General features: G+C 42.6%; 1 protein-coding gene across 3 annotated transcripts in view; it reads right to left on the reverse strand.

Annotated features, from left to right (window-relative positions):
- LOC105495095 (transcription elongation factor A N-terminal and central domain containing 2) overlaps window positions 1-17,069 on the reverse strand; it is a 61,765-nt gene extending 44,696 nt beyond the window's left edge. For all 3 annotated transcript variants that reach the window (XR_011620681.1, XR_011620680.1, XM_011764295.2), the window contains exons 1-3: window positions 16,768-17,069; window positions 16,028-16,171; window positions 926-1,067 (exon numbers count right to left, since the gene is read on the reverse strand). Coding sequence is in view for 1 of the 3 variants with exons in the window: in XM_011764295.2 (XP_011762597.1) it covers window positions 926-1,067; window positions 16,028-16,129 (244 nt within the window). In the remaining 2 variants the exon portion in view is untranslated. The remainder of the gene's footprint in view (window positions 1-925; window positions 1,068-16,027; window positions 16,172-16,767) is intronic.
- Window positions 17,070-17,155: the final 86 nt, after the last annotated feature.

A 17,155-nucleotide genomic window follows, 5' to 3' on the forward strand; every position in this document is an offset into this window, starting at 1 on the left:
CTTTTAAGTATCTCCAATGCTATAATATCAAGATGTAACTGAAATGTCACCTCCTCTATGAAGCTTTTTCTGAAGTCCCCAGTATATACCTTGTTTAGATTAGAATAGTACCCAGAACACTATTTACATGTTTTTATTTATAACCTACAATATTTCACTGTTCCCATTTGTCTATATGCTTGTCTCTGCTACCAAACCCTAAGTTTCTTTTTTTTTTTTTTTGAGACAGAGTCTGAGTCGCCCAGGCTGGAGTGCAGTGGCACGATCTTGGCTCACTGCAACCTCTGCCTCCCAGGTTCAAGCAATTCTCATGCCTCAGCCTCCTGAGTAGCTTAAGATTACAGACATGGACTACCATGTCTGGCTAATTTTTGTATTTTTAGTAGAGATAGGGTTTTGCCATGTTGTCCAGGCTGGTCTCAAACTCCTGACCTCAAGTGATTTGCTCACCTCAGCCTCCCCAAGTGTTGGGATTACAGGCATGAGCCACCACACCCAGCCCAAACCCTAAGTTTCTCGAGGTCACAAATGATGTTGTATCCATTTCTGCATACCCAGCATCTAGCACACTCAAAATGTTATCCATGTGTTATTGCCAGTTATGCCAGTAAGTACATAAATAAAATGTAAGCACTTAGAAACTTTCATGGTAATTTGACAAGGGTAATTCTATATCTGTTGAAACTAATTTTAAAAACGGGCTTGTATTTTGTACATTCCATTTCATTTTTCTGATTTTTTTTTTTTTTTTATATATTACCAAGGTACTGGTCTGCAACCAACAGATAATTTTTTAAACAACAGTCCTTTACCAGGGAATTGAAAGCATTGATAAGGGAGATAACTTCATGTTTGAAGGAGAGAGGATGGAAAGAAGGGAGACAATATAAGCTTTCTTAAAAAATAAAATTAAGAAGGAATATACCTATCTTTGTTGATTTTAACACTTCCCTGGAGGGTATTTTCTTCTTTAATTCTTGTAAGGCTTCAATGAGATTCTCTTTGGTTTGATCAGGAAGTTCCAGCATAGTTTTCCATCTTTTTATGTCTTCTACAACCACAACTCTCTGGGAAAAAGAAAAGTCATTTGGAAAATGGAAAATTTGCATTAGAAAGACATCTGCCTTCACCTGAGCTAATGGGGCTCCTATTGACATATGAATTATTGATTATGACCTAAACCAAAGTACAGTGCATCTGATGGCCCCAAATGATGGGTAATTGCTTAAAAGCAGGTATGGCTTACTGCAAATCAGGAAGAGAGGTGCATCTATTAGGAAAAGTGCAAGTTTTAATCTTACCATCTCAGACACCACTGGGCACTTAGCAGTGAGAGGCAATAAGGATGAGAAGAGAAAAACAATGCTGAGGTGAATCAACTCTATAGCTCACTTAAGAGTGTCTTAATTCATAGGCAAGAACAATGAGTAGAGAAGTCAGGCATGTTTATTTCAACAATCAAAAGCACACTTCAGTAGTTCCCCACTTCCTAGAGGATAAAACTCAAAACTCTCTCTTGTTCCAGTAATTGTTTAAATCTTCAAACACATAGAAAGGTACAGCGAGTAACCCACTATTTATAATGGAAAAAATGAACACTTTGCCATTTCACATAAAATAATAAAACATTATAAAGTTTAAGTATCTTTGTACACTGCATCAACTCATTCCCCTCCTTCCCTTCCTAGAAGAAACTATGTACCATCTTAAAGCTGATATGCATCTTATCATTAAGTATAAAAAATTAACAGTTAAAGAATCTGGGTGAAGGAGATGGGAAAGTTCTTCATACTGTGTTGTTAACTTTTCTTTTTTCTTTTTTGAGACGGAGTCTTGCTCTGTCGCCCAGCCTGGAGTGCAGCGGCCGGATCTCAGCTCACTGCAAGCTCCGCCCCCCGAGTTCACGCCATTCTCCTGCCTCAGCCTCCCGAGTAGCTGGGACTACAGGCGCCCACCACCTCGCCCAGCTACTTTTTTGTATTTTTCAGTAGAGACGGGGTTTCACCATGTTAGCCAGGATGGTCTCAATCTCCTGACCTTGTGATCCGCCCGTCTCGGCCTCCCAAAGTGCTGGGATTACAGGCTTGGGCCACCGCGCCCGGCCCAAACTTTTCTATAGTGTTGAAATTATTCCACTAAGAATTTTTCAAAAAGTAAAGTGGGAGACTTTTAATTTTCTTTTATAACTACACACACAAAAAAATCTCATCTTGGATTGTTATTATCTGAGGGAGGTGGGCACAGTGAGGGAACTAAAGGGGATTCTGGTAATACCTTTTTGATCTGGATGCTGGTGTGTTTATTGTGAAAATTCCTCATGTACACTTATAATTTGTGCACTTTTCTATATGCATTTTCTATATGATAGTTTGATAAAAGCAACAAAAAAAAGTCTTATCTCTCTCCCTTGGCTGGTGTCTGCTTCCAGCCTAGAAGCCTATGGTGGGAGGAGGGTATGTTTGATTTCCCTCTCACCCCAACTTTGCTTCTCTTCCTCTCCAATCCGCTTGTTTGCTTTGGTTTCTGACCCTTCCAGGTTCAAAGCCAGGAAAAGGAAAAGAGGAAAGGGAAGGAAAAGCCTTACTTTAACATAGTGATACTATGCTAATCAGGTTTTACTACTACCTGGACTTGGCAGATGTTGAAAGCTGACTTTCTTTTTCTTGTATAGGTTACTTTTGCAGTTCCTTGGAAAGCTCCCACTGTTGAGCTCTCACCTGCAGTTCCCATACTGTGGGCACTGTCTCCTTCTGCCAGCCATCCATAAGTCCTCTCGATTTCCCAGTTTTTGGCAACCCACCTCCCACAGGCTCTCCCTGTAGGGATCCCACTGTCTTTCCAAGTATCTTTGTGGACCCATCCATTTTCATTCAATTCCAGGCCAGCCAGCATTTTCTCCCACACTTGCCCACACCTTTGTCCTAAAGAATTTGGTGAGTAACAGCCCTCCCAATGCACCCACTTCTCCTTTTGACATCAGTCAGCCACTCTCTGTCTTTAGACTTTCCCAGGCATAGTCTGATCTCTGTCCACCAACCCCAGGAACTAAAGTCAAGTTCTTCAAGTGAAAAAATACCGTGGCACTCTTGCTTCATCCAGAGGAATTCTCTCTCCCCTCTTCCTTTAACGTCAACCTACTTTATAGCTTATGGTGGGTGATGGGTTCAGGATCCCAAAACTGGTCTTCAGGTATTGCCTTCTGTATAGATGGTCTAGAATCGCATTGGGAAATATCATTTGATACCTACTGCTTTGTTCTCGGTCTTCAGGGGCATTAGTTAAAATTGAGACAGTCTTTTTCTAGGATCTGTTACAATATAAAATGGTATTAGTGTTAAACTGTATGAAAAATAAATCAATAAAGCCAAGTAAGGGGAAATTTTGAATAGGAAGAAAGTGCAAATATCATGTCTTTTTCACCAATGTATTTTATTGATTTATCCATACTTAAATATGTAATCCCGGTTGATCCATTTTAATAGTATTAAATAGTATTCAATTATTTTTATATACAAATGTCTTAGAAGTTTAAAACTATTCCCCTATTAAGTATTTAGTTTCTTTCCGCATATTTTACATGTTATAAACATTGTTTCAATGAACTCAATGAACTCCTGTCTATGACAGTTTTTTGTATATGGTCTTCATCTCCTTACTTTCAACTTTTCTGGGTCATTACACTTTACATAACCTGTGGCTGCTTTATTTTGTTCCCTGCCTCCTATTCCAATCTGAGAAACTCTATCTTTTAATAGGCATGTTTAATCCATTTGTATTTATTATGATTATTGATATATTTGAACATATTTTCTCTTCTTTTTTCTTCTTTTGTATCTTCTATTTAACAGTTTTCTTTAATCTATTTTTTTCCTTTTTCCTTTTTTTGTTTTTTATAGATGGGGTCTTGCTCTGCTGCGCAGGCTGGGTGCAGTGGTAACAATCATAGCTCACTGTAGCCTTCAACTCCTGGGCTCAAGCAATCCTCCTGCCAGTTTCCCAAGTAGCTGGGAGTACAGGTACGTGCCACCATGCCTGGCTAATTTTTGTTGTTGTTGTTGTTGTTGTTGTTTTTGAGACAAAGTCTTGTTCTGTCACCCAGGCTGGAGTGCAATGGCACAACCTTGGCTCACTGCAACCTCCGCCCCTCCTCCCCCAACCTGTTCAAGCAATTCAGCCTCCCAAGTAGCTGGGATTGCAGGCATGCACCACCACGCTTGGCTAATTTTTGTATTTTTTGTAGACATGGGGTCTCACTCTGTTGCCCAGTGCCCAGGCTGGTCTCAAACTCCTGGCCTCAACTGATCCCCTCGCCTCAGTCTCTGAAAGTACAGGGATTACAGGTGTGAGCCACTGTGCCCAGCCCCTTTTTTTTTCCCTCTATGGTTTGGAAGTTATGTATTATATTTCTATCATTTGAGTGTTTACCCTTACAATTTTTATTTTTTTTATTTTTTTTGAGACAGAGTCATGCTCCGTTGCCCAGGTTGGAGTGCAGTGGTGAGATCACACTGCAGCCTCGACCTCCTGGACTCAAGTGGTCCTCCCACCTCAGTCTCCCAAGTAGCTGGGACGACAGGTGGGCCACCACAACCTGCTGATTTTTAAATTTTTTTGTAGAGATTGGGTCTCACTATGTTGCCCAGGTTGGTCTCAAACTCCTGGGCTCAAGTGATCCTTCTGCCTTGGCTTCCCCAAGTGCTGGGATTAGAGGTGAGCCACCATGCTCAACCTGTCCTTACAATGTTTAAGATGTATACTAACAGAAATTGATACCAGTATTCTCCTCACAAGCCTCTACTTCAGAAACCCCAATTCCATGGCTTCTCTATCCCTTATGTACTTTTTTCTTTCATATTTCTGTCTCTTCATTTCTCTATGATACATCCTGAGTGACTTCTTCAGAAATCCTAAGTATTTCTCTCTTTAGCTATGGCCTGCCTATGTTTAACCTGTTTGATATGTTTCTGCTTCAATAAGGATATTTTTTCATTGGACAAGTTCTGTTTTTCTTCTTCTCCAAACTTACCTATTCTCTTTTCATACTATTCTGTTCTTATCTTTTGGTTTCTATTCCTTTATGTCTGTGATCATGAGGTCTGGAGGCAGGGAACCTAAAGCTGATTCGCGCTGACTTCCTAGAACGAAATCAAAAGGAAAACTCGGCTGGGCACTGTGGCTCACACCTGTAATCCCAGCACTTTGGGAGGCCAAAGTAGGCGGATCACCTGAGGTCAGGAGTTTGAACCAGCTTGGCCAACATGGCAAAACTCCATCTCCACTAAAAATACAAAAATTACCTGGGCATGGTGGCACATGCCTGTCATCCCAGTTACTCGGAGGCTGAGGCACAAGAATCATTTGAACCTGGGAGGTGGAGGGTGCAGTGAGCCAAGATAGCACCACTGCACTCCAGCCTGGGTGACACAGCAATACTCTGTCTCCAAAAAAAAAAAAAAAAAAAAAAGGGAAAAATGCACAACCAACCAAACTGGTCTTTATTTGCATAGGGGTATAATTTTGTAACTTCATTTCAGCCTCTGATTGGTCCTCTCCTGGAACCAATCAGACATTTGCATAGGGTGTAACTTTGTAACTTCACTTCAGCCTCTGATTGGTCACCTTCTACAACCAATCATACTGGTTGCAGGCCACTACTTCATTTACACACATTACACACGGTGTAAGCCAAGTAACCAATGGGAAGCCTCTAGAGGGTATTCACACTATTCAAACCCCAGAAAATTCTGTAACCTGCACTCTTGAGCCTGCTTGAGCCCACTCCCACTCTGTGGAGTGTACTTACAATAAATCTATGCTTTCATTGCTTCATTTGTTGCTGTATGCATTCTGTCCAATTCTTTGTTCAAAACGCCAGGAATCTGGACACCCTCCACCAATAACAAACATTTTAAACATATTTATGTTTAAATTGTTTTTAAATGTTTAAAAACAAACTTAAACATATTTGAGGTCTCTTTGAGATTGTTTTCTTATCTTTACTTCTTGGGGTAGAAATTCTATTACTTACTTCTGTCTGCTCATTCTCTCTCTTGGTAATTTATTTTCTTATAGACTTTGTAATTTCTGACCATTAGTTTATCCTTGTAGGGGATTGTGTTCTATGAAAGTCCTCTGCACTCTAGGATATGAAGTGTCTTAACAGAGAAATCTCACATTGGCCTTTGCCAAGATTTGAATTTTCTCAGTTCTAGGCCAGTTTTTATATTAATCTTTTTCAGTTTTGCAAATAGACTGAATTTAACTACAGCTAGCTTTCTGGGTTGGCAGGTTTCACATCTGTGGATTCAACTAACCATAGGTCAAAAGTATTTTTTTAAAAATAGATGGCTGCATCTGTATTGAACACATAGAGCCCTTTTTCCTTGTCACTATTCCATTAACAATACAGTATTAAAACTACTTACATAGCATTCATATTGTATTAGGTATTACAGATTGAGTATCCCTTATCCAGAACGCTTGGGGCCAGAAATGTTTGGGATTTGGGATTTTTGAATATTTGCATTATACTTACTGGTTGAGCATCCCTAATCCAAAAATTCAAAGTCCAAAATGTTCTCATGAGCATTTCCTTTGGGTACCATGTTGGCACTCAGAAGTGTTGGATTTTGCGACATTCTGGATTTCAGATTAGTATGCTCAACCTGTATAGTAATCTATAAATGATTTAGATTATATAAGAGGATCTATATAGAGTATAGGCAAATAGCACACCATTCTATATAACAGACATGAGCATTCGTGGATTTTGGCACCTGTTGGGGGTGGGGGGTCCTGGAACCAATCCCCCACAGATACTGAGAGACGATTGTATACATATTCATGCATGGTAATAAGAATGTGGTTCCAATTTATTATTATTGTCAACTCTTTTTCCATCTAAGACCCTGAGAAGGTAACAATCTGCTTCCCTGGACTAGTGGATGGAATTTTTCGAGCTCATTTGTCACAAACATACGGTAGTTCTGTTTTGGCTTCCAGCTTCACATGGGAGATCAGTTCTAGCTCCCCACATCACAATAGCCCGAGGTCTTATCTCCCATCCATACTGGCCTTGAAATCCAGCCCCTAAGCATTATATCTGGATTCAATGTTCCCTGGAACTATTCAGCTTCAGCTCCCACTTACAGCTCTGATTCTGGCATTCCTCTCTCTTCCTGGCACCTAAGGATTTCCCTTTCTTGAGTTCAAGCTCAGCTCTGTATTGGAGACTTTTTTTTTTTTTTCTTTTTTTTGAGACGGAGTCTGGCTCTGTTGCCCAGGCTGGAATGCAGTGGCGTGATCTCGGCTCACTGCAAGCTCCGCCTCTCACGTTCACTGCCATTCTCCCGCCTCAGCCTCCCGAGTAGCTGGGACTACAGGCGCCCGCCATCATGGCTGGCTAATTTTTTGTATTTTTGGTAGAGACGGGGTTTCACCGTGTTAGCCAGGATGGCCTCCATCTCCTGACCTCGTAATCTGCCCCCCTCGGCCTCACAAAGTGCTGGGATTACAGGTGTGAGCCACCGCGCACGGCGGTATTGGAGACTTCTAATCCAGCATTTCTTTTTTTTTTTTTTTTGAGACGGGAGTCTCGATCTGTCACCGGGGCTGGCGTGCAGTGGCTGGATCTCAGCTCACTGCAAGCTCCGCCTCCCGGGTTTACGCCATTCTCCTGCCTCAGCCTCCCGAGTAGCTGGGACTACAGGCGCCCGCCATCATGGCTGGCTAATTTTTTGTATTTTTGGTAGAGACGGGGTTTCACTGTGTTAGCCAGGATGGTCTCGATCTCCTGACCTCGTGATCCGCCCGTCTCGGCCTCCCAAAGTGCTGGGATTACAGGCTTGAGCCACCGCGGCCGGCCCTAATCCAGCATTTCTACATGGCTGGAATCGGGTTAAGGGTTCCACATCAGATAATTTCAACATATGGAACTAAAGAAGTCCAAACCCTAGCATGGCATAAAAGGCCTTCCATGACTTGGCTCCTGACATTCTTTTCAGTCTCATCATTTGCTCCAGATACACGAAACTATTTACAGCTTCCTTTTGAATTTCATACTCTTTGCCTGGGAAGCTCTTTCTTTGCCTCATTTACCTGATAAATACTTATTTATTTTTTTAAGACTCTTCAAGCATCACGTCTTCTATGAAGCCTTTCTTGCCTCTCCTCTACCACATTTTACCATACTCCACTTTGCATCCCTCTGCAACTTGTATAGACTCCTATTATTGCATCTATGCTTTCTGCAAATACTTACCATCAACAAGGCTGTCTTTCCCTTGAGGGCTGGAACCATTTCTCATTTATCTCACTATCCCCAGTGCACAGTAGGTGTAACTGAACAAAACTATTTCTACCTTCAAGGACTAAGTATAGTACAGTTTTCAGATATGAAATTTTAGGTCAGGAATAGGAAAAACATCAGTCTATTCAAGAGCAAAAGAATTCCATATATATCAAGAAATGTCTCAATCTCTAAGCATTGGCCAGAAAATAGATCACTCTAATTACTTGGAGGAACAAAAGAAATGGACACAAAATATCAATAAGTATGCTACAATGAGTAGTAGAACAGTTACTGCCAGAAAGAAGATGTGCTTTCCAATATACCATCTGGTTTTACAGTTGTGGATTGCTGAAATGTCAGGTTTGACAAAACCAATTAGGGAAAATGATTCATTCATAAGCAGTTATGTGGGCACCATTCCACTGGTGGGGGCAGGAGGCAACATATTGGCTAGTTGATCCTACAAAGGAAGGAAAGGTTTATAGAACATTCTGAAGCAATTAACCTAAAAGAATGGGTATACTCTAGGACCTTTTAATTTTAAAAAATCTCTTACTGCAACCAACAGAAGAAATCACTTCCTCTTAAGGGAGTAAAAAGAGATTAACCAAATTAACCTTTACCACTTAAATGGACATTACATGAGCTCTATTGAGAATCACTTTTATAGAATGTGATAAGCCTATGGCAAAATTACTTGTAATATATAGTGATAACAGAAGTACAATGGTCCTAATATTCCAAGATTTTAATACCTCTTCAGTTTGGCATTCAGAAACTTCCACCTTTTTTTTTTTTTTTTTTTTTTTTTTCTGGCTCACACTATCTGCAGGACCCAGATTGTCTAGTTCAAATCCCAACTTTGCCACTAATGGCTACGTGACTTCAAGCAAGCTACTTAATCTCTCTGTGCCTTAGTTTTTAATCTGTAAAATATAAATGATAAAAGCATACATTTCATAAAGTTATTATTAAGATTTAAAGAATTAATATTTGTAAAGCATTAGTTAGCACAATGCCTGGCCCGTAAAAATTGACTCAATAAATGTTAGTAGTAATCCTTATTACTACTATCATCATCCTCCTCCTCAGCTTTGGTTTTACCATACAAGGCCCTCCTTTTCCATACATGAAAAGAGGAAACTATCGGTTTTTACTACATGCCAGGCCCAATGGTTAGCCCTTTCAACATGAATTTATTTACTTCGCTCTCATAATAATCATGCAGATGGGGTACTGTTATTTCTGATGTTATTGATGAGGAAACTGAGTCTTGAACATTTAGTAGGTTCTTGGCATTAAAACATAATGCTGATGTTTGGAAGTCACTTGGCAGAAAGTGGACCAAGCTGACTCTAACATTCACATTTAACTCAATTTCTTTTTAATTTGCCAGTGTGAACACACCAAGCATCACGCATACATAGAGGAAACAGAAGAGCACATACCACTCATTGAATGGTTGTATGTCACTACTTCCCTAGAGTATATCAGACCTAGCCAAATCCTCCCGTCCCTTTATGGTGCCCTGCCACATAGCCTTCTTTGGGCACTAAAACAGGTACTAAGCTCTCTCTTCTCTTACCCTTTTTTTTTTTTTTTTTTTTTTTTGAAACGGAGTCTCCTTCTGTCACCCAGGCTGAAGTGCAGTGGCGCGATCTCGGCTCACTACAGCCTCTGCCTCCTGGGTCCAAGTGATTCTCCTTCCCTAGCCTCCTGTAATCCCGAGTAGCTGGGATTACAGGTGCCCACCACCACGCCCGGCAAATTTTTGTATTTTTAGTAGAGTCGAGGTTTCACCATGTTGGCCAGGCTGATCTCAAACTCCTGACCTCAGGTGATCTGCCCACCTCAGCCTCCCAAAATGCTGAGATTACAGGTGTGAGCCACCACACTTCTCTTAACTCTTAACCCTTATTGTCTATATGACAATTCTGTAATGGATCACATATAATTTTGTAGCATTTATTTTATTTTTTGAGACAGGGTCTTGCTCTGTTGCCCAGGCTGGAGTGCAGTCGTATGGTCATAGCTCACTACAGCCTCAACCTCCTGGGCTCCAGCAGCCCTCCCACTTCAGCCTCCCAAGTAGCTAGGACCACAGGTGCATGCCACCACGCCTGGCTAATTTTTTATTTATTTATTTTTTTTTTTTTGAGACGGAGTCTCGCTCTGTCACCCAGGCTGGAGCACAGTGGCGCAATCTCGGCTCACTGCAACCTCCGCCTCCTAGGTTCAAGCAATTCTTCTGCTTCAGCCTCCCAAGCAGCTGGGACTATAGGCACGCGCGATCATGCCCAGTTAATTTTTGTACTTTTAGTAGAGATGGGGTTTCACCATATCAGCCAGGCTGATCTCAAACTCCTAATCTCATGATCCACCTGCCTCAGCCTCCCAAAGTGCTGGGATAATAGGTGTTAGCCACTGCGCCCGGCTGCTATTTTTTTTTTTTTTTGGTAAAGATGAGGCCTCACCATGTAGCCTCACCATGTAGTTTGGTCTCAAACTCCTGGGCTCAAGTGGTCCTCCTGTCTTGGCCTTCCAAGTTCTGGGATTATAGGCACGAGCCACCACACCTGGTTTCATCATTTATTAACTTCTTATAATTTGATCACTTTTCAGCAAGTTTCATGAGGGTTCGTATTTTGATCTTAAATTTCTCTTACGTTCTCTATAGTACTTAGCGTTGTGCTATGCATAAGCTGTTTCACAATATTTGTAGAATACTTTACTATCAAAACCCTACAACGGCATGCCAGAATACAGATGATTACCGTTTATTCAATACTTTTTACCTACAGTGTAGCACACACTGTGTTAGGTCTTGGAGCAGAATCAGAACACAATAAGATATTACAGTCCTGGGTCTCAGGAATTCATAGTGGATTGGAGAAAACTACAGGTAATCAGACAATTACAATACAGTAGGGTAAGTGCTATGACAGATACTTGAACCAAATGTTGAGAGTACTAATGAGAGAAAGATTAACTACCTTATAGAACCCAGAAAGAATTTCAACGTTCATTTATTTGACAAATATTTATTGACCACTTAATATGTGTCAGGCACTGTGCTACGCCCAAGGGTAGAGAGGTAAATAAAATACTCAAGGTCCTGGCCAAGTGTAGTGGCTTATGCCTGTAATCCTAGCACTTTGGGAGGCCAAGGCAGATGGATCACTTGAGGTCAAGAGTTCAAGGCCAGGGTGGCCAACATGGTGAAACCCCATCTCTACTAAAAATGCAAAAATTAGTCGGGCGTGGTGGCGGGCCCCTGTAATCCCAGCTACTCGGGAGGCTGAGGCAGGAGAATCGCTTGAACCCAGGAGGCAGAGGCTGTAGTAAGCTGAGATCATGCCACCGCACTCTAGCCTGGGCGATAGAGCGAGACTCTGTCTTGGAAAAACAAACAAACAAACAAACAAAACAAAACAAAAAAACAACTCAAGGTCCTGTAGTCATGGAGCTTATAATATAGGATTTATAGGCAAAGTGGTTCTTGAGTGGGTTGACAAATGGGTAGAAATTGACTCTGTAAAAAGAAACAGAAGGGCTTTCAAGGAAAAGAGACCAGCCTCAAGTTCAAGGAAGCCCTGAAGACATGGAAGGGAAGAGATTACACAAAGAATAGCAAGAAATAAGGTGTGGCTGGAATGCATACATACAAAGGAGGGGCTACAAGGCATGAGATGATAAGCACACTGGGGTAGAACAGGTCTCATGTGCCAAGCCAAGCCTTTTATTTTACTTCATTTGGTCATTCAGAAAAATGTATTGCAGCCTACTATAGGCAAGTCCTGTGCCAGGAACCAGTGACACAAAATCAATGAGACATAGTCTTTCAAGAAGCTCAGAGCATAGCGGGGCACAGGCATGTAAAGAAACAACCATGATACAGCACAAATAAGTACAATGATACAGACATGTTTAATATACAGGGATGGCTCAAAGAAGGGAGTGATTAGATTGGCTCTGTGTCTCAGGGACAAAAGGGTGGTCAGGAAGGGCCCCATAGTAGAGGATTTGAACTAGATCATGGGAGATGAATAGGATTTTATAAAGGAATGATGACAACAATAATAGCAAACATTTACATAGTACTTAGTATAGGCCAGACTCTGTACCAAACACTTTACATATGTTGACTCACTCAAATTTCGTAATACCTTATAAAACAGGTATTATTGATCCCCATTTTATAGATTAAGACGGACACAGAGAGGCTAAATAACTGGACCAAGGTCACAAAGGTAGTAAGTGGCAGAGCTGGCATTTTAGTAAGGCAGTCTGGCTCCTAAGTCTGTGTTCTTAATTATTGCATTACATTGCCTCCAAGACAAGATAGTAAAGGAATTCCAGGCAAACAGGACAGTATATGCAAAGGCACAGAGGAAGGAAAGAGCACAACATCTTTGGGGAACTATGAATGGTTGACACTGGATGAGGCATAAATAAAAAGACTAGCAGGGGATGAGGCAGGCAGGTGTCAGGTCATGGAAGGCCTTGGGTGCCATGTAAAAAACTGTGATCTTTATTGATGGGTAATGAGAAATTATGGAAGGATTAGGCAGGAAAGTGACCTGAGTAGATTTTCTTTTCTGTTTTAGACATATTTCTCTGGTGTAAGAGTGGAATGGAGGTGAATGGGGGATGTCAAAGGCAGGGAGACAAGTCAACAGACCATAGCACTGCTCTAGATGAGAAGTATGATTCTGAACTTAAAGTGGAAGACAAGTTAGTATGGGCAAGAAGGACTTTTAGAAAGTAAAACTAAAAATTGAGGCCAGGCATAGTGGCTCATGCCTGTAATCCCAGCACTTTGGGAGACCAAGGAGGGCAGATAGCTTGAGCCCAGAAGTTCGAGACCAGCCTGGGCAACATGATGAAATCCTGTCTCTACAAAAAAAAAAAAAAAAAAAAAAAAAATTAGCCAGGTATTGTGGCATGTGCCTATAGTCCCAGCTATGATGTGATCATAGTCACTGCACAGTGATCATATCACTGCACTCCAGCCTGTGTGACAGAGCAAGACTCTGTCAAAAAAAAAAAAAAAGAAGAAGAAAAGAAAAGAAAAAAGAAAATTCAATATAAGAGAAAAAAGAGTTAAGGATGGTTCCTGGATTTCTAGTCCCAGTTACTTGGTATATGGATATACATTAATACAGGAGAACAAGGAACAGGTTTGGAAGAAAAGCTAATGTATTTAAGGGGAATGTTATTACATATGCCTGCTGTTTTATTCTTTTTTTTTTGAAATGGTATCTCACTTTGTCACCCAGGTTGCAGTGCAGTGGTGCCATCCTGGCTCACTGCAACCTCTGCCTCCCAGGCTCAAGCAATCCTCCCATCTCAGCCTCCCGAGTAGCTGGGACTACCGGCGCGCCCCACCATACCCAGCTAATTTTTGTATTTTTTGTAGAGATGGGATTTTGCCAAGTTGCCCAGGCTGGTCTCGAACTCCTGGGCTCAGGTGATCGACCCGCCTCGGCCTCCCAACGTGCTAGGATTACAGGCATGAGCCACTGAGCCCAGCCTGTTGTTTTATTTTTATTCCATAATTTTCACATCATTTATTTTCATCATCACACATAGTGATTTTCAACTGGGGCACGAGAAGGAACGAGAAGGGAGAGGGGTAGGAGGAGGTATATTAGAATATAGGTGTTTGGGCCGCATGCCGTGGCTCACGCCTATAATCCCAGCACTTTGGGAGGCCGAGGCGGGTGAATCACGAGGTCAGGAGCTCAAGACCAGCCTGGCCAACATGGTGAAACCCTGTCTCTACTAAAAATACAAAAAATTAGCCGGGTGTGGTGGTGGGCACCTCTAATTCCCCACTACTAGGGAGGTTAAGGCAGGAGACTCGCATGAACAGGGGAGGCAGAGGTTGCAGTGAGCCAAGATCCCACCATTGCCCTTAACCCCAGGCGACAGTGCGAAAATCCATCTCAAAAAAAAAAAATAATAATAATAATATGGGTGTTTGTAGGTGTAGGTGAGTGTATGTGTAGTTCAACTATTCCTTCCCACCTTTTTCCTGGAGAGAGTCTGACATGATCCCTCATTGAGAATCACTGCTATGTACAATTATCCATGAATATTCTGACAAGGTAGAGACAGTTGAAAACCTTGAATGTGTTCTAAGCAGTCACAGAACTGCAAGACTAGGACAGACTTTAAAGATCATCTAGAGTTCAGTAGGGCTCAATCAAGTGCTGTCTGGAAATATGTGATGGCATTTTCAGTTATCAGAATGGGAGGTGCCATTGGCATTAGGTGCCTGAGAGCCAGGGATGGTAAGTATCCTGTAACTCACCAGCAGCTCCAAATAATGACGAATTATCTTGCCCCATGCAACAATAGCACCCCCTTGAAGAAACACTGATATAGTTCAACCTCCACATTTTATAGATGAGGAAACTGAGGTCTTAGAGAAGGGACTGACTTGCTACTAAAGATCACCTAGTTACCAGTAGGGCCTATTTATACTCTCCTTCACTGCTTTCCAATATGGGTCTGGTAAGTCTGTGGGACATCCAGAAAAGGAGTCCAACTGAGTATGTGTCAAGTACTCAGAATGCTGCCTCGCTCTTACAGTCCTTTGCACATTTTCTCTAGCCCCAGATCCTCCTACCTTCTGAAACCTAGGCTGGAGGTGCAGTTCTGGCAGTTTTAGCATAGAAAGCCTAAAGAATGGATGTCATCCTGGCCAAATACATAAAATGTGACAGAACTCTGAGGAGCACAAACACTAGGAACCTAGTAGAGGAAGAAGAACTGATAAAAGAAAATGAAAAAGTCAGAAATTTAAGAGGCAAGGTTCAGGATGACAAAGGGGACCAAGTACAAGTTGTTTTGTTTCATTTTAGTAAAATAATAATTACTTTAGCACTTATTGGGTGACTATGTTGATTGATTCATTGTATCTACTCTTTGCATCTTGCTTGCAGACATCAGACTGAGTTCAAGGCAGCAAAGAGTTCATTAAAACAGCCTCTTTCCAGCTGGGGGCAGTGGCTCACGCCTGTAATCTCAGCACTTGGGGAAACAGAGGCAGGTGGATCATTTGAGGTCAGGAGTTCGAGACCAGCCTGGCCAACATGGTGAAACCCTATCTCTACCAAAAACAAAAATTAGCCGGGTATCTGTAATCCCAGCTACTTGGGAGGCTGACGCAGGAAGATCATTTGAACCCGGGAGGTGGAGGCTGCAGTGAGCCAAGATCGTGCCACTGTACTCCAGTCTGGGTGACAGAGTGAGACCCTTTCTGAAAAACAAAAACAACAACAACGACAACCAAAAACAGCCTCTTTCCTGGTCTCAGCTGAAGCTGTAAAGCCATTTGATACAGTTCTGGGCAGTAAGATGTGAGAGAACAGCATCAAAACCCACCCCTAAATGAGTCTGTACAGGGTAGGTATATAGAATCATATCTGGTACTTTAACATTCCTAACAGACTACATTTTGCAAAAGAATAACAACAAATGGGACTTGTCCTACCAGCTACCATACATGCTGTAAACCAGAGTAATTACAAGGGTGTAGCAGAGGTGTGCGGAAATTGATAAATGTAACTCTGTACAGCTATGGGGGAAACAAAGGAGGAGTGGTCAGGTACACTTTGCGGGAGGAGGCATAACAAGAAATAATTCATAGGTCTTTTCACAACAGAACCTCTGGTACCACCTTGCTATCAGTCCTTTGCACATTTCCTCTAGCCCCAGATCCCCTCTCACCTTCAGAGATTCAATCGTGGCCTGCTTGTAAACCTTTCCTCCAGAATCTTTCTTCTGAGGGCTATTCTGGATTCTAGGCGTTCGAATGACGAATTTATCCATTGTTAGGGGCCTCCGACTACCTTGACGTGCTTGCAGCGTGTTCTGGTCAAGAAAGACGGTAGATTCTAAAACCTCACTAAAGACTGCCGTGATATTTGCTCCCCAAAGTAACACAATTGAGTTCTCTGGAAGAATTCATGAATTATGGGGACTCGAGTGGAATTGACAAGAAGATTTCCTCCTGAGGAACTTCCTAAGAATTGAAACTGTAAACAATCATCAGCCTACGTCCTGGGTTAGGAGGTTCCTAGATTCCAGAAGTGCACGCTCTAGGGGGGATTGGCCCAATATTGGAATCCCACCTAGAGCGTGCACCTAAGCCCTCTTCCAATTAAGATTGGGCTGTGGAAGGGTTAGGATTACACTAGGCTCAATGCCGCCCTCTTAACAATCACCTCACCACAGCCACAATCCCAAGGGTTGCCCTGGTAATCAGCAACTGACAACCACCTCCAGAACACAGCAGGGAGTCTCACAATACGCAGCCATCCCCTGGAACAAACTGCTTGGTGGTCAGAGGACCCTACCCACGGCTGTAATCTCTGGATCCCCGAACAAGGAGAAACCCCATCCTCCTCGTTCTCAGCACTCAGGAGCCCGGGTAGGGGCACCTAACAACGGCCTGGCGTGAGACCCACCAGGAAAAGCAGCCCTGGCAGCTGCTGTTGGCGCCCTCCAGACTGCAACCCCGTAGGCTCCCAAGCCCAGTCGTCTGTGTTGAAACTAAATAGACGCTTCCTCCCAGGGCTGTAGTTCCTCTGAAGAAACTCCGCCGGCCCTCGCGCCTCTGGGCCACAGCGAACCACATTCCCCAGAATGCACTACGAAGAAATGCGGGCAGAAGGCGCGCCGAGGGCGGCTGTAGTTTTCCGAGACCAACTTTCCCGACAGCACCGTGCGCCTCCCGCCTACGGAGAACTACATGCCCCAGCCTGCCCCGCGAAGGGAAGACAGGCGGACCCGCTTCGCGCTAATGCTCGCGATGGTTGAATTCCCCGCCTCACGCCCGCCTAGGAGAAGTTAGTA

Source organism: Macaca nemestrina, chromosome 1 (assembly GCF_043159975.1).
Source record: "Macaca nemestrina isolate mMacNem1 chromosome 1, mMacNem.hap1, whole genome shotgun sequence".
In the NCBI taxonomy this organism is placed as follows: Eukaryota; Metazoa; Chordata; class Mammalia; order Primates; family Cercopithecidae; genus Macaca; species Macaca nemestrina.